Source organism: Tribolium castaneum, chromosome 6 (assembly GCF_031307605.1).
Source record: "Tribolium castaneum strain GA2 chromosome 6, icTriCast1.1, whole genome shotgun sequence".
Taxonomy (NCBI): domain Eukaryota; kingdom Metazoa; phylum Arthropoda; class Insecta; order Coleoptera; family Tenebrionidae; genus Tribolium; species Tribolium castaneum.
The window spans coordinates 1,795,111-1,816,063 of NC_087399.1; the positions used below are offsets into that span (position 1 = coordinate 1,795,111).

At 34.0% G+C, this 20,953-nt stretch overlaps 1 protein-coding gene and 2 long non-coding RNA genes across 4 annotated transcripts; 1 reads left to right on the plus strand and 2 right to left on the minus strand.

Moving 5' to 3' along the window:
* The first annotated feature begins 57 nt into the window (after window positions 1–57).
* On the plus strand, window positions 58–20,538 carry hob (hobbit). The gene is made up of 16 exons (XM_008199052.3): window positions 58–197; window positions 243–369; window positions 413–610; window positions 656–928; window positions 1,599–2,545; window positions 2,597–2,727; window positions 4,582–5,657; window positions 7,739–7,982; window positions 11,800–11,964; window positions 12,013–12,213; window positions 12,259–12,801; window positions 15,001–16,034; window positions 18,784–19,632; window positions 19,680–20,171; window positions 20,218–20,322; window positions 20,370–20,538. Exons 1-16 carry the CDS (start codon window positions 139–141, stop codon window positions 20,427–20,429), a joined length of 6,504 nt encoding a protein of 2,167 aa, XP_008197274.2. The 5' UTR covers window positions 58–138; the 3' UTR covers window positions 20,430–20,538.
* LOC135266549 (uncharacterized) lies at window positions 7,977–8,478 on the minus strand. Of its 2 annotated transcripts, none has more exons than XR_010334653.1 (2): window positions 8,358–8,478; window positions 7,977–8,152 (listed from the first exon to the last, which is right to left on the minus strand). It is a non-coding gene; the product is annotated as an uncharacterized LOC135266549 (long non-coding RNA). The 2 variants fall into 2 exon arrangements; XR_010334654.1 differs by lacking the exon at window positions 7,977–8,152 and adding an exon at window positions 8,172–8,313.
* On the minus strand, window positions 11,323–11,791 carry LOC135266548 (uncharacterized). The gene is made up of 2 exons (XR_010334652.1): window positions 11,553–11,791; window positions 11,323–11,509 (listed from the first exon to the last, which is right to left on the minus strand). It is a non-coding gene; the product is annotated as an uncharacterized LOC135266548 (long non-coding RNA).
* Window positions 20,539–20,953: the final 415 nt, after the last annotated feature.

Sequence of the window (20,953 nt, forward strand, 5' to 3'; positions counted from 1 at the left end):
TGTTTACATGGCGTTGCTAGGACGCCGTGGGGTTTTTGTACGGTTCGTTTGGCGCCACTGCTTTTCAAAACTGACAGATGACGTAAATATTTAGCTGTCATGTGGGTGTTGTGAAAAAAACTGTTTTTTTGGGGGAAAATGGGGGGTTTCCTCGTTTTTATCGTGGTTTTTTTCCTCCTAGTTTCGGTGGTTTTATGGTAATTGTTGTGGAAGAGAGTGTCACGTGATAACTCGTGTTTTAGGGGCTTCAGGAACATCATATCATGGCTGTTTCGCCGGAAATACAACGTTTCGCTCAAAATCGGAAGCATAAAATTGCCCTACTTGAAATTATGTGATATTCAAATATCAAAAAACGGCTTCAACATTGTGAGTCGCCCCATTTCAGGCCTTCGTTTACGTTCGGTTTTAGCACATTGATGAGATCGGGATCAAGAGTAGTTTTTTGAATTCAGAGCTTACAAAGTTAGTTACGTTGGTTGTGAAAGATGTGCGAGTTAACAAAGACATCGGACAGAGTTCCGACTTTATGGCGGTCGCCGGAAACGGCAGAAAAACGCTTGATTTCAGAGATAAGAAAATTCCCCACTTTATCAACACTTTTGCACAAGTAATAAGCGACTGTTTTTACTATCGTGATAACGGATAATTGTAGTTTATGGCTGTGCACGTTTACAATATCTCGGCTATGTTACTGAGGTCTGAAACGCCAGGTTGTCTCACACATGCAACCGCCTCTGAATTGAGACTAGACGGCAGTATTTTAAAAAATGCAAGACTTTTGTTAGTTAGTTTAAACCTAATTGATGCCTCTGCCAAAGTACTGAGGCACCAAGAAAATCAATCGAAACAAACCTGTCTTGCAGAATTTAGGTTTGGTGTTTCAATGGACGTTATTTTGATCGCTCAGGGCCCCCTATCAGTTGAGGTATTTTTTTTTAAAACGTCTAAAGTACAGAAAGGCATTACACCGTCTTGAGATCTCTAGTTTTTTAGTAGATGTATTATTTACACGTTTAAGAATCTGCTAGAAATGGCAAGAAAAATACGCCCATTTTTTTGAACTTGTAATTGGACAAGTTATCTCGATATTTCGTCAGTCGATTGTGACGAAATTTTTACTACAGTTTAAGTAGTATATTATTTGGGATTTAGCGCAGAATTTTTTAAATTGGACTTTGCGTTGATTTTTTATTCATTTTTTAAGTTCAAAAAGTGGAAATCAATGTTCTACAAAAAAGAAAATAAAAATTTGTCTGTGTTTTTATCTATTAGAGCTGTCTTGTTTATGTTTTTTTAAAGGCATTCTCTGATAAATAAAAACTATGGCTCTAAGGTATTTAATTACCTCTGCATTTACTTATCTTTAGTTAAAATTAAACCAACTCTTTTTTGCACACAGTTATAACTTCTGGCGAGAAACATTTACGTAAATAGTGGATTTATAAACTCATTTTAAAACTAAAGGGTTCTGTATAGAACTTTTTTATTTTAAAATAAATACAATGTATTTGTAAAGTCCCAAGGTGGTGTAAGACCTTTAAGTTATTTTTTGCTCTTTATTAGCTTTAGTGCTCCAAACAACGAACAAATTTCAGAAACTCAACTTCAAAATGTCTCAGACGAGTTCAATTATCAACGACAGCTTCTACAGTCTGGCTCATGGCAGCAAAACTAGTTCAAAACCCAGCCAAATGGAGGACGATTTTTTGCACAAAATCCTCCCGTTAATTCCAAAAGTGTGTTACATCCAAATCGACGACACGTCCCTCAAAGGAGTGAAAGAAAACAGCCAAATCGAGTACAACTCCTCATTGAAAAAGCTCTCCCTCACTTACAAATCCTCAAAACTGGACACTTCAAACTTAGTCTCGTTTAATTTCGCCATGTCCGACCTCCAGTTACAAAACAGTCGCGAAAAACTCCTCTCGTTAAAGTCGCTCACAATCGACGCGAAACTCAAAAACGATATTGTCAATATTTACTTCCAAATGAACACTTTCCTGCTCACTTACAACCACGACGTGATCCACCGCTGGGTTTATACCAATTTTCTCAAAAACCGGGAAACCACTCATTTTGTGAAAACCGAACAAATCGACTCACCCCAGAACAGTTTAATCGAAAAAATTGTCAAAAAATTGGTGATCAATGTTTGTGCCGAATTCTCGCAAGTCTCAGCAACGATTAAATTAAGCGGCCACACTTCCTCCATGGGCTTCAATCACGTTAAGCTCATGCTGGAGCAAGCACAAAAACACCGTGGGCCGTCATACAGTTCGTATTTTTTCAATTTGTTGTTACTCGATCGTCATTGGCAAACCGAGTGTTTGATTGAATCGTTCTGGTGGAGTTTCAAAGAGTGGAATCAGGACACTAACGTTTCGAAAAAAATGCACATTTGGGGGACGCCGGTTTATTTTGTTAAAGTGTTGGTTAGGGTGTGGACGCATGAGAATTACGAGATGGAAGTTGTCTCGTTTTTGGATATGGTGCAGTTGGAGTGGTCACTTGAACTGGCCGATTGTGTGCTTTTGGCCATAAAGTACTAATTTACTGTTTTTTGTTGCAATTTGTTTCGAATTTTTAATTACAGGTGTTTGAAACAGTACGGTTTAGATAGGAAAAATTCAGACAGGGTGGTTTGTAAAGACTTGTCAAAGCCCCAAATTTATGTCAATGTTGGGATTAATCATTTTAATTGCTTCTTCCAGTCGCAAAATACAGGTAAGTGTTTTTTTGGCAGAGACCAGATTTTTAGGAAGTTAAAAACTTGATTAAAAAGATTAAAACCCTGTTTTTTTTAAACTACGGATATCTAAAAGTTAGGATGTGAGACGAGAAATAAAATGTTCCCGTGTCCATAGTTCCGTTAATGTCGCCAGAGAGCGCATTCTAGTACCGTTTAAATTTTGAAATGAATTTAAAAAAATGGTTATAACGGTTGACACAGAGCAAATAACAAATTATAGGCAGATAGAGCATTAAATTTAAATTATCAATAGTAAGACTTAAACACAACAAAAATTTTATCATAAGCTATTTAAAAAAAGAAATAACTTTTACTAATTTGCACTCTGCTCCATATTTTTCGAGACGCTGCAAATACGGTTATAGATACAAAAAAAACGTTTAGAAGAAAGTTGTAGAGAATTAAATTTCCTACAAAAAAGTCCGCGAGACGTTATCTTTATCTTCAACCATTTAGGCCCCAAAAACGCTCAAGCGACGGATTTGCGTCATTTTGACGGTGGTGAAGTATTGTAAAGTTAATTTATACCTAAACCGTTGAAGATAGAAATATAGTGTCGCGGACTTTTTTGTTGAAAATTTAATTCTCTACAACTTTGTTCCTTACACTTTTTTTGTATCTTCAACCGTAATTGCAGCGTTCGCAAAAATATAAGGTGGAACGCAAATTGATAATTCTTAGCGCACCGTCGCATATTTCTCAAAACGCTGGGAATACGGTTGAAGATACAAAAAAAGTGTAAGGGACAAAGTTGTAGAGAATTAAATTTCCTATAAAAAAGTCTGCGATACCATATTTATATCTTCTACAGTTTAGGAATAAATTAACTTTCCGTTACATGGCCACCGGTAAAATGAAACGAATCCGTCTCTTGAGCGTCTTTGAATGTCTTTAGGGCCTAAACTGTTGATGATAGAGATACGGTCTCGCGGACTTTTTTAAAGAAAATTTAATTCTCTACAACTTTCTTCTTAACATTTTTCTTGTATCTTTAACCATATTCGCAGCGTCTTGAAAAATACGAAACGAAGAGCAAATTTCAAATTTTAAATAATTTTTTTCTCATGTTTCTTATAGAAATTTTAGTCGTCAGTTTTTCGCAGTGTATTAAGAGTGCAAAGCTCAACATTTCTGCATTTTTTCCCAAGTAATTAGTGAATTGGTTGAATTTAAATTAATTTCAAACGATTTGACGCCGAGACGGTATAACACTAAGAGCGCCCTCATTTTCATTCTGCCGTACTATATCTTTTAGGGTGGGATTTTGTATATCGTTTTGTCTCCTAAGTTATAGTTCTCCGTAGTTCCGAGTTCAATACGAAGGTTTTTCTATTGAAAAATTCATCTAATGCGCTCGGAACATAACTTTAATAACTTATTTAAAAAAAAACACTGGTTTAAAAACAGTACTATTGCGTTGGAAGTCAATTTTGGAGCTTAATCTTTTACTAAAAAAATCACCATAGTTACGTGCCATTAAAAAATAACTCTTAGGCTAAAAGAAATTTCGAAAATTTTGTTTTGAAAATTGATTACATTTTTAAAGTATACTAATTTTTTAAATACTAATATACTAATTCTTTTTTTCCTAAGATACATAGTTTAGTCACAAAACGCTTGGTTCTACACTTTTGCCTATCTATGTGTGTATTTACATTTTTTACAACAAATTTATTTATAATAAATTTATTTCAAATTACATGAATTGCGGGTAAATTTCCTAAAATCCGGTCTCTATTCATAAGTCAAAGGAGGACTAAAAACCCAATGTAGCCCCGAGTTTTTTAGTCCCCTGGTCGTAAAAATCGCAAACGTGATCGTAATTTTAGAGTACTTTGTCGTCCAGTTGAACTCAGTCGATTTGACCAAAAATCTGGACTCACTGAACGTCCAATTTGAAGAGTTTAAAATCTTCACAATTCACAACACTGGCGCTTATTATTGTTGCATCCGAACCGAGGACATTTCGAATTACAAAGTGTTCGTAAAACAGGCACAAGTCGATTCGAAAAACCACAAAAACACGATTAGTCTTCTCGACGAAATTACTGTTTACTGGTCGACGAATTTCCACTTGAAAGCCTTGCTCTTAATTCGAGACATTAGCGACTTTTTCGGCGAACTTCGCGACGAGTTTGGCTTAAAACTGCACAACTCGCACAGTGATAACGTGTACAATTGTGCGGTGGTTGGCGCTTTTGCCTTCCATGTGGAGATTTCGCCGAAATATTCGGGCAAAGTCTCGATAGATTCGCTCAAAGTGTCGAAAACGCGGCACGACCTAACCGTCGAAAACACCACCGCTGTGATCTCAATCGACGGCTGCGACATTTTCACGATCAAAGGCTTTCATTTGCATCGAATCAAAGACAGTAAATTAATCCGAGACGAACGCCTAGATAATGAGAATTTTAAAGTCGCCTGGAACAGAACCTGGGGCCTGTCGATAGATTTATTCAAAGCGGTGTTTCCCTACGAGCACAATTACGCCGATGCGGTGCAGAACGAGTTCATTTCGGTGTTCAAATGGCTCAAGATCGTGCACAATCACAAGAAAGTGCCCTTTACGAGTGATAGTCCGCTCCCGAGCGATTTACTGATAAACGTAAGGGAGTTTTTGTTTGAAATGAGCGACGATCCGTTCGAAGTTAAATTGCGTGATAATTTCGAACTACTCGAAGATGAGTATAATGAGAGTTTGAAAAGGCAAAAAATGCTAAAAGAAAAAGTAGCCGAGTTGTGTAAAACACACTTGCATTTGCCGGCCGGGAAGGTCGAAGAATTGTACAATAATTTGAAGAAGAAGAACGCGGAAATTTACATACAAAGGTCGAAGCAAATGTTAAGGGCTGCACCGCCCAGAACACGACTTTTCGCCTGGAATATGACCAACGTGGAGATCATGGTACTAACCAGCAAATAATTAAGGTTAAAGGGGAACACAACAAAGATTTTTTTTTATCTTTTTATCTATTCACTTTTTTCGGAAACGAAAAATGTTTTGATTATTGAAACGTAATTAAATTTGCGCCAACGTAACACTTTTTTATTTTTTTGACTTATTTTTGAAAAAATTTTGGAAATGAAAAATATTTTTAAAAACCAAGGCAGACCGACGAATCGACATTTCTTGCTGATTGCAAATGAATTTTTGTTTTCAAAATTTGTTAACCGGAAAGTTATCAAAATGCGAATTTTGTAAAAAATTTTGACCTGCCTCTATCATCTTGTGTGAGGAAGGCACTACTTGAAAGTAACAACAAAAAACAGTGGTCTCGTTATTTGTACAGAGAAGCATTTGCCTTTATCTTACGTTTTGGAAAAAACGGTTTACTTTATTAAACATTACAAAAAAGTTCTTAGTACATTAGATTTTGTATCTATTACATAAAAATTTAACTCTAATATCTAGAGTGAAGGATTGGTTTTGTCTGTCTTTTATATCTTTCTCTTCAGATGATATTCAAAATTTTTAAAACTATGTATTTTTTTTCTATATCTCTATGCACCCGATTTTTTTTCTACAATTCCTTATAGTAATTATTGTCAGTGAATTGAAAATATTAATAAAATTAAATATGAAAACATTAATTAACCAAACTGTCATACTAAAACAAACGATGCTTAAGTGTGTACAGTCACCCAAAATAAAAATGACGCGTCCATACCTTGGAGCCATAGCTTTATTTGATTTGTTTCACTCGATTCTGTTCGTTTTTGAGCGATTTTTTTTAATGTGTAACTTTATATTTTTCAAGCATGTAAACATGTCTTTGAAAAATCACAAAATTTAGTCGAATAAAATATTCTTTTTCTTATTAAATATTCTTATTTTTATATGGTTTACAGTCTGTAATTAGTTATCTTTCAAATTTTTTGACAAAAAAAATCCGAAATTTACAAATTTTTAAACATGTTATTAATATAAAATCAATTTTTGTATTAGATTATTTTTTGTACAAGAACTTTTACAACAATAAATTTTATTTTTGGCTTTCTTGAACATTTCAGCATGTTTTTGTTTTTTCCAAGATTTAGAAGAAACTAAAAAAGCACCAATTTAAGTCCAAAATTATCATATTTTTTTGGGCGACAAATTTCGCTAAAACTGCCTGAAAAATAGCCAAATCTGATGGTAATTGATATTAATTGTATCTTATTTCAGCTAATTATTAGTTTTTGAAACTCATTTATTTTGGAAGATTTCGTCAAAACGCACTTCAAAATCAAAAAAATAAAATCAAACTGATGTTTCACTCAACTTGCTTTGTTTTTGAGCAAAATTTCGTCAAGAATATAAGCTGAAAAATGACATAATTTGGTCAAAAAAGAAGTTTTTCCTGCTTTTTTCAAGTTTTTAACCAGTTTCCTAGTCAAATAAACCGAGCTGTTTACCTAACTGGGTGTAGAAAAACGTAACTAATTATTTCAAAAAACTTTACAACAGTAAGCCAAAAAGTAATCAAGAATTTAACATAATCTTCAATTTTGTTCATTAATTCAAACAAAATGAAATGAGAAGCGAAAGCGTCATTTTTATTTTGGGTGACTGTACTTGAGCTTCGCTCACAGTTCCAACATCTTCCGAGAGAATCTTACCTGTTTCAAAGAATTTAAATGCACATTGTTAGAAATCTTCATTAAAAAAGATTTTTTTCCGAAAATAATCAAATTAAGTTTTAACTTATTTTTTCCAAAGTAGAAAGTAGATTTTGACGTATTCTAAACTTTTGATCATTTGAGCAATGAAAAAGGAACACAAAAAGTACTAACAAAAGTGGCAAAAAATCATTACTTCATAAAGAAAAAAATATCACACAAAAAAATCTCAAATGATTTTTTTTTACGTTGGCGCAAATTCTAATTGTTTAAAAGACTCAATTTCATTTACAAATAACACTAAAAAACAATGTTCCTTATACTTATACTCGCCCCTTTAGCCTTAACTTTTTCTTGCCGAAAAAGTTGTCAACAGTTTTTTTGAAGATTTTGGCGGATCCCTCGATTCACGGCACCGAAAACGTGCTAAAAATCATGAAAGAGATCGACTCTGAAAGCCCCTGGCCCGAGGAACCGCTCGATTTCACCACTCTGTGGTGCCGCGTGGTTTCGCTACGTTGCAAGGAATGGAAGTTCCAGCTCAGGGACTTCCCCCAGCCGTTGCTGGACATCCGCCAGTGCTACATTTGCGGGCAATTAGTAGGGGCTGAACAAGTGGCACCAAGACGTGGTAAGTAGGCTTTATTTTGTTAGAACTTGTGACAGAATCGAGCGTTTTTTGCGGCCGACGGCGCCGAACATGTCCATCACGCCTTGAAAGGTGTCCACCAGGTCAAAAATAAAGCCGAGGATCATGTCCACGAGGTCGTCGGTAAAGCTCAGCTTTTGGGGGGTGGTTACCTTGAAATGAAAAAAATGATAGGTTTTTCCGTTTATTTTTTCTGTTGTACAAGGGTTGAGAGGATTCCGGTGATTAGTTCGGCGGTGTCTTGGAGGCGCTCTCGGATGCGGGACGCTTTGGTCATGACGGTTTCGACGAGTTGGTCTTTGTTCGCCACAAACTTTTAAAATTCGGTTGAGTTGTTACGTGAAAGTGAAAACTTACTTTTCGGTTTTTGTTTTGGGCCTCGGCGTAATTATTTATGATAAAGAGGGTGATAAAGGCGAGATAAAGTGTTGCTTTGAATCTTGCCATTTTTGCCGGTTGATGTCCACTACAGTTTTCATTCCAGCCTTGGTGCTTATTTATTCAGGATGTCATTATTTTTTCATCTGATATGGTTTTTTTTGATGTTGGTAATGATAATGGTCATTATCTAACTGTTTTATTTTGTTTGGAATAATAACTCGGCAAAATCGCTTTGTAAACTAATTTAATGCGACGTTTTTCGGTTGAAAAACTGCCAAGTTTGACTATTTGATAATAGAGATTCCATAAATTCGGTTATTCAAGTAATAGAAAAAAATTAACAGAATACAAGAAAATATGAAATGTTAGTCCAGAGACTGTGGTTAAGTATGAAACAAAACTCGCTTTGTGATTTATTATTTTATTAAATTTATTTAATATCTGCCTAATGTTGCTAATAAAAGAGCTAAAATTACGCAATTTGACACAAAACTGAAAAAAAAATTTAGAAATTGATTTTTTGAATATCTTTTTTAAATAATTAGAAACTGCTGTTATACTTTTTTTTTAGAGGCAAAAGGTAAAAAGTCTGTATAATTATTAGAAAAATAAATTTATTTATAATTTTTAATGGCCAAAAATAGGTGATTTTTAGGTTCAGTGGCTCATTCTGGATCGAAATTAGTTTTTTTAGTGGAAAAGTGAATAATTTAGCAAAAAATGAGTTTTTAACTTGGAAACTTGCTTAAATTAGGTCGATTTTTTGACCAGTTTATGCAAAAAAAACACACGATAAACGGCAAAATTAAAAGTTTTAAACTTAAATAAGTGAATTTTTGCAAGAATCTTGGGGAAAAAACGTAGGGGGAAATTTTTTGCTCAGAAACGTACTTTCTCGCTTGAAAAAGGTAAACATTACTTACTACTTCTTGGTTTCTCTTCTGATATATTATCTAGGTTGTCTTAACAAAAAAAATAGTTAAATAAGCTCATTATTAGTTTAAAAAAATTAAAGAACACAAAACGTCGTAATTGACTTATTTCAATGTTTTTTTTATTAAAATTTTTTCAAAATTTCAAAAATTATTTTTGTAAAGGGCATTTAAGTCCTTTAAAATCCTGTAAATACCAAGTTTTAGGCTGTTTTATTTCAAACATACATCAGTTTGGTCCGAAATTCTTTTAATAATAATTTAATAATATTTTTTTAATGAAATCTCGCGGAAAAAAATGAATAATTCAGGAAAAATTCTGTTAACGATTGCATAAATAACTTCATTTTCGATCTAGACATGTAAGTAATTTTCAGCCTGTTTTTAGTAAAATCTCACGAAATTAAAGAGTTTATACTCAAAAAACTTTAATATGCTTCAGCAAAAAAAACAAGAATTGTTAGCTTACCAAATGAAAAAGGCATAAATAATTTTTTTCCATCTAATTAAATTATTTTCAGATTTCTTTATAATTGAATTATCTTTGTAATCTATTACACAAACATTTCACAACTGTTGCATAATAAAAAAACTGTTTAAACTATATCCAGATATAAAAGTAGAAAATTATTAGAAAAAAAAATACGAACTTGAATGAATGAATGAATGAATGGTATTTGGTGGATTATCACACAACGACATAACAATGCAAATACCAGATTATCTTTAGATGTAAAAAATAATTAAATAAATAAATTCGTTAGATTAAAAGCTAATAATCTGTTAGAGTTAGATGATCCTTTATTTATTAGATCTTTGTTTAGGAAATGCGGTGAATTTTCTTTCGAACATTTTACTAAAAGAAATATATCCCTACACTGATTTTGTTTTTTATTTACTCTCTAATGAATATTTAAAAATTTGTAAGTCTTAATTTTTTATATATTATTAGATATTCTACCGTGGGTAAAAAATGTTGTAAACTAGAGCGTTATATTCCTTGGCTGAAAAACTGCGAAATTTTAAATGTAATTATTTTCATAACGATTTGCTAACTTATCTATTCATAAATATTAAATTAAACAAAAAACATATTTTTATAGCAGTTTTCTTAAATAGACACTTTTTTTAAATAAACAGTTTTACAGGAAATTGCTTTATTTTTTATTTTCTCCACTGCAGATACATATATACAGGGTGAGTCAATAGTGGGTTAATTCTGAATTTCTATAATTATGGAACCAATAATACTAAAATAATACTGTTTCCTGCTGACCAGATCAGCAATAATCGTTAAAAAAATTAAATTTAATGTTTGTATTATAATTATTATTATTATTATTATTATTATTATTATTATTATTATTATTATTATTATTATTATTTTTATTATTTTTATTATTATTTTTATTTTTATTATTATTATTATTATTATTATTATTATTATTATTATTTTTATTATTATTTTTATTATTATTATTATTATTATTATTATTATTTTTATTATTATTATTATTATTATTATTTTTATTATTATTATTATTATTATTATTTTTATTATTTTTATTATTATTATTATTATTATTATTATTATTATTATTATTATTTTTATTATTTTTATTATTATTATTTTTATTATTTTTATTATTATTATTATTATTATTATTTTTATTATTTTTATTATTATTATTTTTATTATTATTATTATTATTATTATTATTTTTATTATTATTATTATTATTATTTTTATTATTATTATTATTATTATTATTATTATTATTATTATTATTATTAAGATAAAAAACTAGTATTTATTTATTCAAACGAAGTATCCAAGTGATAAGTGCAATTAGTATGTTTGGTTGCATCTTAGGACATGTCAGAAGTAACCCACTATTGACTCACCCTGTAGAAGCAAAATTTTTCAAAACTGAAGAAAAACGTTTAGAAATGAAAAAAAATTGTCACAGAAAAATCTACGTTTATTAAAACCACAATAAAACAAGCAATTAATCAGTGCATAGACCTTTATTATTTATTACACAATCAAAATTAATTCAAATAAGGTGAGATTTTTTCGGACACCTTTTCAGCGGCTTGCGTCACCTTCGACTGAGCTTTTTCCAACTTGGAGCTTACTTTTTCCATAATTTCATCCGGAGATTTGGCTCCTGCTACCCGTGACGGGTTCCGAGCCTAAAAATTAATTAATCACATTTTTTTTTATCGATAAACTCACTTCTGGCGGAGGAAACCAAAACTGCCCCTCACCCAAATGGACCATCACCAGCAAAAACGCAACAAAACACACAATTTTCGCTTTGTCCACCATTCTAAAAATACGCATTTCCCCGTTCGTCCCTTTCTTTTAAATCCTCAAACAGGATACGAAGTTTTTGTTCCGGAAGACTACGTGCAATCATACTGTCATTACCCGATTTTTAATTCAATTTGTTATCATTATCACTCATCGCAATTTTTTCAAGCTGTACGCAGCGTTGTGGTTAATTTGGGCGAACCGTTCGAACCATTTACTGTCGAACGAGGGATGCTACCATTGAAATTTTACCATGATTTCAATTGCGAGATTGAATCGTACAGTTACGCCTTTGGGCCGTGCTGGGAGCCCGTCATTGCCCAATGTAACTTGAGTGAGTAAAAAAATGGGCGAGAAAAATGTGTACTGTAATAAAAAAAAGGTTTTGAGAAAATTCTGGCACCGTCACGTGACCCATCACCCCCACTGTCTTTCTGGGACAAAATGCGGCTTTTGCTGCATGGGCGCTTGACCATGGTCGTGCAGCAGTTAACAGTGTTATTGCACGCGTCTTTGGACCCTTATAACACGACCGAGGAGATGGAATTGACTTGGAGCCAAGTCGTCATGGACTGGACCAATGGTACTAGCCCATAATTTTGGACGTAACTTACTTAACCGTTTTAAGCCAAATTTGTGTATAAGGGAGACTTGAATATTTTCGTCCGCACGGCGTCAAAATACGACGACTGCCAGCTCCTGCATTTGCCCAACTTGAAGCTCGTCCTGGGCATCCAATGGGTGTGTCTGGGTGACCCCAACGACCACCATAATGTCATACAATGCGCTCCGGACAAAATCCCCGAATATTCCAGTAATCAAGTGCATGATTCTTTCAGAGCTTTTAGGTCGCAAAATGTGAACCTTAGTATAGTGCTTGAGACTAAACCGGTGGCCAATCAATCAAATTTCGATTATCCCATGCTTTTGCTGTATGGGAGCACACTGAGGTGGATCGAAAATTTGAAATTGATTTTGTCTGGAGTGACGAGGCCGACGAAAAGGGGCAAGATTTTTAATAATGTCCGGCCGAGGAAAATCCAACTCAGTCGGCACTACAAGAAAGTGCATCTTTTGATGGGCTTGCACAAGTTCCAAGTTTGTTATTGGATGTCGTTTGCGATGCAACGCGGGTGTGAGCTGATCGGGGGCCGGCTGTCGTCCAGTTCTGGTTTGTTTTAATTAAAGATCAACTTTCAAAATGCATTTTTTTTTCGTTTAATTGAAATCGAAAAATTTGGACAGAGGGTTTTAAAATAAATGTGCCGCTTTATCAAACTACTGACAGGCATTCAGACTATAATTCGGAAAAACACACCTTGTATTTATTTTTGAAATTGAACAATCGTCAGTAACATAGCTATTAAGCAAAGTAATCAAAATCTGTTTCATTGTTTTTTTAAGCCGTTACAATTATTATCATTATTTTCAGGAAATTTTTTTCTAATTATATTAATAACAGAAAATGGAATGATTTTTCTTTTATTTTTTCCAGGAGCTATCGAAGATCAATATACAGGGTGTTTTGTCTAAACCCCACATTTGACGTATTGGTAGTTCTAATAATGATAATTATCTGAAAATTTGTATACAGCCATAATCTCGTAAGTCCTGCTTAATGAAAATATTTTCAAGATGGTGACACTTCCGGTTATACCGGAAGTCGCTATCAACTTCCTTATTTTAAATGGAAAGCTATATTTGTTAATGCGTTTTTGGATTACTAGAGTTATTTTAAGATAGTTTTCATAAGCTTTCCCTATACCTAAATTTAGCCGTTTACGAAATATTTAGGATTTTTTTTTTGGATTTGCACCTTCCAGTTCAAAAATCGATAACTCTGCCATTTTTTAAAGTTTGGAAATATTTTTTAGCTCATTTGAAAAAGGAAGCCTAGATCTTTCCTTTGGTGTTTTCAAATTTCTAAAAAAGAATAACAAACCCCAAATATTTAAAGTTAAGTTTTGAGGACTTTAAGCACCCATAACTCAATTTTTTCAAATGAAATGCCACAAGTTTTATTTCATTAAATCGTAATAATTTTGGATCTATCTGTATTAGCATTCCCTATACTTATGTTTAATAGTTTTCAAGTTACAATAACTTTTTGTTGGGGTTGAAAAATTCATTAGTCATAGGTTGCCATGGAAACAAGAGAAAAAATGTGTAAAATTAAGGTTTTTTAAATGAGTTTATTTTGTTTTTAAAGGATGGACAACACAATTTTAAACAGAGTTTGTCGTTTGTTTAATCAGAAATGTTTTTATGGCAAACTATGCAAAAATAGCTGTGGTTAGTAAAAAATTTTCTACAATGTCAAAAAACCAACATAACTTAAAAAGTATCACAGATAGGTATAGGGAATGCTAATACAGATCGATGCAGAAAAAAATTCTCTTCTATCTAGTAAAATAAAAATTGGGACATCCTATTTGAAAAAATTAAGTTATGGACACTTGAAGTTGCCCAAACTTAAACTTAAAATTTTTTAGTTTCTTAACTTCTTTTCCAACTTTGAACACACTGGAAAACAGATATAGGCTTTCTCTTTTAATTCTCAAAATATGATTACGAAATCTCGAAAACTAGGAGAGTTACCGATTTTTTAAGTGACAGGTGCAAATCCAAAAATTTTCAAAAAATCTCAAATATCTCGAAAACCGTTAAACTTAGGTATAAGGAAAGCTGATAAAAATTCTATTAAAATAACTCAAGTAATCCAAAAACGCAGTGAAAAACATAGCTTTCCATTTAAAATAAGAAAGTTGATAGCGACTTCCGGTATAACCGGAAGTGCCGTCATGTTAAAAATATTTTCATTGAGCAGAACTTAACGGATTATGGCTGAGTACCAACTTTCAAAAAAATATCTTTATTAGAACTTTCAATACTTCTAAGGTGGGGTTTAGGCGGAACACCCTGTATGTGAATAAGAGTATCAATGATTAGCATTGATATTAATATTATATAATTAATTATATTAATTATATAAGTCAATCGATGATTACTTATGCGCTAGCGTCATAATTTTTTTTTAACAATGCTTTTCGGGACTTCAGTATCCAACACATTTTTATGACACTCACTTCGTTCGTGCCATTTCGTCATCTTTTACAATAACCATGTTTTTCGCAATTATTTTAGATTAATTTGCGGCAAAAGTACTCTTTATTTTACATTTTTCTTCATTTCTATCATCACGTCATGCACTGAATTACAAAAAAATCATATCTCACTTGTTTTAAAAATATAGAAAAAAATTATTCTTGAACTCCCCCACTAGTTCAAATTTTTGTAACGACTCATAATAAAAAACCATTTTGAAAGTTGATCTCTCGACCGAAAAATCGTCCCGAACCCACAATTTTAGAGCACATGCTATCGCTAGTACCAATCGACGACGGTCTAACCCACCGTCCGAAAGCCGAATGGTCGATCGTTTACATGAATTCGGAACTCAACGACTCGGAAATCTGGCTCAAAAGCGCCCTTCAGGAAGACTCCGAATTCGAGGCAATGTCCCTAAGACAACCGGTCGAAAAATGCTACTGTCTCTCGGTGGCCAAAGTCTCCTACGGTCGCGAGACCGTGATACCAACCCGCGAACACAACACGTGTGACCGTAACAAGGACACTCCAACCCACCGCCTGGTCGTCTACGACCTGCGCGGTGCCTGGACCAAGAGTAACCGAAACGTAGCTTTCGCCCTCTTCGACACCTTCATGAAGAACAAGCAAATGAAGAAGAATTTATCGACCGAAGCCTTGAAAGCTTTCAGGAAAGACAGCAACACGACGCCGTTGAAACGGCGCACCGACGCCCCGGGCACGCCCCCCAACTCCATCCAGACGCTCCAAGACGCCCACTCCCCCAGCACCAAGCTCCAGTCAGGCCATGCCGCCAACATGCTCCAGCAACTAATCGCCGAAGCCGACAACAAAGCTGTCGTCTACAGCGATGATTTGTCGTCGGTGACGCGCCAGCAGCACCTCCAGGGGCTGCAAGCGTGCCAAGAGGACGACGTCCAGCACAAGAACTGGCAAATTGCGCTGGTGAACGCCCAAGTGTTGCTCAAAGGCTGCGAGACGAAAGGCTACGTGATTTTGAGTGCCGCCAAAGCTGAAATCATCCAAAGGATACATCGGCCTGTTTGGAAGGACCGGACGCTGGTTTCCAAAACCACGTGGACCGGAACTTTGGAATGTATGCAGTATTATGCCACTGTTAATGCGGGGGAGAATGACTCAGTCAATGAGAATATAATGTGGCTGACTGTGGATAATATTCAGGAGAAGGAGTCGACTAATATTTCCGAACCGTCCGAAGTGCCGAATATGGTGGGGAGTGGCGTCTCGGTCGGGGCCGTGGTGAGCGACACGGTCGGACCTAGCACTTCCCGGCAGGTTTGTGTTAAAGTTTTTAATATTTTTCTCTAAACGAAATGGTTATTTACTTTTGTTGGAAAAATCTAACACAAATTTTTAACATATAAATCCCGGTAGAGATTTGATATCAGTAATGCAAAAAAATAAGCCAATAACCTTTTTATTTCCAAGTCAAATTGTAAATGTAAAGCCGTGTAGTCAATAATAATAATCAAAGGAATACTACCAAATATCGATGCTGACACTTTCAAGAATTATTTTTCAGCCATTTTATTTTTTACTGTAAAAATTCTTTAAAATACATGTACTGAAGTAATTTATTGGATTCTAAAATTTTGTACATTGCCTTGTAATTAAAATACGGTTGACAGCTGACTTACTGTAACTTAATTCGGAAGTAAAATTACCGTTGGGGGCGCCACTGAGCTAGGTCGAAAACAGTAACCATAAATGGCGGGAAAATGTTTATTCGGATATTTTGAGCGTTGTACGAATTTTGGGGCTTCACAATTATTACATTGCCTATGCGGAATGATTATTGCATCTTTGACGCAAGAAACTTATGTTGACAAATGAGAGATGACGAGGAAAACACGAATAACGAATGACTGTTTGGTTCACTTTCTTTATTGTAAAATTATTACAAAGACATTGAAAAGCCTACCTTTTGGCATAATTTACGTTTAAATGTATCAGCAGTTGTTAATCTTTATTGTAGTTTTGTAGATTTACCTCAGCATTTCATGATTTTTTCAGTGTAAAATTCTAACCTAAAATTCATAACATTTCACTAATTTATTGGTTTCTTGAGCCAAACTTTGTGTTCGCTGTGATCCATTACTTATAATCTTTAATTAGACAACTGTTTGATAACACTTTGTAATTAAAATTTAAATATTTTTCACTTTTTATCCACTTTCAAGTTCCAACAATAAACACTTTATACCACGAAAAACTACAGAACCAAAGTCAACGCTAGTATTTACCACCACGTACTTTTAAAGTAATTCTTTCTATTGTAAGTAATTAACACTATACACGCAAAATTGTTGAACAATTCATTAAATGTCAGTTAAATGTGGCATTACGAAAATTTCTTTACTGTTTTCGACATAGTTCAAAAGTCATTATCAGAGGGCGTCTAGTTAATTTTATTTCCGAATAGTTATTAATAATACGAGAGCGAAAACACAGGGCTGTCATTATGCAACGAGCGTATGCGAGTTGCATACCTAGACACCCGAGAACTTTAAGCGTTTTCGTTATGAGTGTTATTCCAAGTTTTGCTGTTGGAACATTTTAGTTTAAAACACGTTGCTATGGGAAACGTGTTTTAAAATAGTATTTATAATCTAGGATTCAGATATTAAAAAGAAGGCTTGAAATGTTACCAACAAAAAAATAATTTTTAGTCTTTTTCCAGTTTGTGGTAGTTTAGAAAATGGAAATCGGTAAATAGATTGATTAATAAGATTATTTTTTTCGTAACTTTTGTTGTCTCGTCCGTTATTCAAACACGTTTATTACAAAGCCAATAAATTTCAATTTCTACTGTTTAATTTTTTATTTATTTTTACTCAAAACATTTTTACTGACACTAAGTTCTTATAAAAAAAAAAATCACTTCTGCTGATTCTGTTCGTAAAAACTGAAAATAAAATTTAAAAAATGCAGTGTCCCGTCCGTTAAACTGGAATAACTGTTGAATTATAATTATTCAATAGCAACATTTGTAATATTTTTCACTTAAACATTCAAAAGTCTCTGACTTTAAAGCCTATCTTCAGCTCAATGGAAATGAATCTATTTGTAACATTTGTTACCTTTTTTTCTAGAAAAAAATTTATGTAAAAATGTAATCTCGAAATATACATTTAACAGACACATGGTAGCAAAGATTTGATATCAATAATGCAAAAAAATTGCACATGACTTTTTTATTTCCAAAAATAATAATTTTTTTTTCGATCCATTGCTTTTATTTCGCTTATTTATTTCTTCTATGTGTTGAGAACAAATTTAGCCTTTAGTGACTTCAAGTTACTTTATTTTTTATCATAAATAAATCTACAAAACAAGGAGTTCTGACAATAATTAAGAAATATACAGTTATAAGAAGCTTAGTGCTTGAGTGCAAACGAAGGAAACAAAGAAGAAAGCACAGACCAAGAAGTTGACACAAGTTTAACTATGATAGAGTTACAAATCGTAACTGCAGCTCCAGACGTTTTAGCGAAAAAATTTAATTCTGAGAAAAATTTGAGATTTGGCCATGAATTCTTTAAAAGAAAACGTTAAACAATCTGAACTAACTGAATATTTTGCTGGCATTAATTACGTAATAAAATTATATACTTAAGTGTAAAAAGTCCTGTATAGCTTGTTATAATTAAAAAGAAAGAAAAAAAAAACTGTGAAACATAAATTTTTATTTAAATACATAAGAGACCTACAACACAAGATAAGAAACATCATCAGTATTATGAGAAAATTCTTCAAAAGTGTATTCATACAGGGTGTTCCGTCTTTATTGTTACAAATTTAAAGAGGTGATAGAACTTTCAATTTTAAGACAAAAGTTTCCTCCAAACATGTATCAAAAAATACGAGTAATTATTGTTGAATATTTCAGAGAAAAAAAACTTTTAAGTGTCCAATATGTGTACAAAAGTAAGAGGTAGGCTATTTCTTTAAGATTTATTAATTTTTTTGTCAAATTTTTTGCTGAAAATTTTTGGGATAATATGGATGATTATTTTTATTTTAGTTGCAAAGAATAGTCTCGCGTTGCAAGTGCGAGTTTTTCTACGCCGGCTACGGCGACATCAGCGTCGACCCGGAGGCGGTGGCCGAGGTGCCGCCGCCGCCACAGGAGGAGGTGGGTCCGTGGGACCGCCGCCAAAACGCCGTCAACGCCTTCACCCTGATGCACCACGACCTGGACGTCTGCACCAACTCGCTCCAATACGCGATGCTGCTCGATATCGTCAATAATTTACTCCTGTATGTGGAACCACACCGGAAGGAAGCTCTTGAGAAGTTGGCCAGAATGCGCTTCCAACAATTGTACAGTCTGGACGACCAGAGAAAACCCATCCAGAACCAACAAACGCTAGTTCGGTCCACTTTTAGCAAATTGCGGCGGCTGGAGAAGGAGACGTATCTGGTGAGCAAGGCTCTGGCCGAGAATCCCAACGATATGGAGCTGGTGCAGGAGATGAATCGGTTGGAGAAGCAAGTCTTCGAGTGCAAAAATCAACTAAATGCGCAGAGTGAGGAGTTGGATATGATGCTGTCGTGTTACAAGGAGACACAGTTGTTGACTAATAGCCGCCTTGCGACCACCCGAAGCGACAAGCCTTTGACTATAGTTAGGGCCAATGAAATCTGCTTCAAACACGCGCAGTGGCGTTTGACCGAAGCTGACGGCCAGATCGGGATCGCAGATCTGGTTCTGAGCAATTTTTTGTACACCAAGAACTCGAAAAATGACGATTCGGTCGAGCACTTGCTCGAGTTGGGTTACCTAAGAATGACCAACTTGTTACCGAATGAAATTTACAAGGAAGTGCTGTGTCCCAGCGAAATCCAGCACGGGATGCCGATCGAATACAAGGTTTAATTTTTTGTGTTTTTTTGGTTGGAGTTGACTATTTTTTCCAGAAAGTTTTGCGCATTTTTTGCCGCGAGAAACCCCCAGTTGGCGGGATTTCCGTCAAGGAACACTTTGAGATTAACTTGGTGCCTCTCACAATCGGGATGACCAAAAAATTTTACAGCACTATGATGAAGTTTTGTTTCCCGGAGCGTGAGAGCGAAAGCGCCGATTATTCGGACCGTGTCAGTGACGACGGTAACGAACCTAAGAAAAAAACCAAGGCGCAGAAACGTAACCGGGATTCGAATTTTTACGTTTTGATTGACGATGTGGAAAAAATGAAGGAACGGGCGGAAAAAAACAAGTTGTTTGTTTACATCAAAATCCCCGAAGTGCCGGTTAAAGTCAGTTATAAGGGGAACAAGGAGAAGAATTTGGAGGATTTGCGTGATGTTTCCCTCGTAATTCCCACTTTGGAGTACCATAATATGACCTGGACGTGGCTGGATTTCCTGATGGCGATTCGGAATGACACGAAACGTGTTATCTTCTCGCAGGTATTTTTTTTTGGTTTCATTTTTACGATTTTGTATTTTTTTGTAGGCAATTAAACAAAAATTACAAATCAAACGAAATACTGGTTCAATGGATGAAAGTTCCTCGCCGCAAGAAGAAGATAAAGCCAGGATGTTGTTTGGTGCAAGACATGTGAGTTTCAAACAAAATTCTTGTGTTTTTTTATTGAATTGTTTCAGGCACCCGAAAATAAAAGTATTAGAAAAGGCGTAGGTGGAGTGTTCAAGTTTGGGAAATGACGAAAATTGAATAAATTTTAGTTAGTTGCGCTAATGAGTGGTTTGTATGTAAGTAAATTATTCTCTTGTACGTAAGTGTGCTTCACAAATATATTTATTTGTTACAACATGCATTTGTTTCTTCTCCCTAAAGCATTTTATGAGAAAGCGCTCTCTGGTGGTCGATTTTATTAAAAAAAAAAAGATTTGTTCTTGTTTTATTCATTGAATTTTCTGAAAAACAGCCAACTGAGATTTTTTTAAAACAAAAAAGTAGGAAAATGATTTGTTTTTAAGCCCATTTTAACTATTAAAGCATCGATTTTTTATGGAATCTTTTGTTTTTTTATTTTAAAAAATGTGAGCCAGATGTTTCGGCTAAAAATATGGAAAATTACCTTGTTTTTCAAGGTTTCTTATAAACTTAAGCCAGCTTATTTAATCAACTTTTGAATTAATTCACAAACTATCCAACTATTTTGTTGTAAATTAGCCGCTATTTAGTTGAAACTACGTTTTTTATTGAATTGTTTGGCTAGTTCACG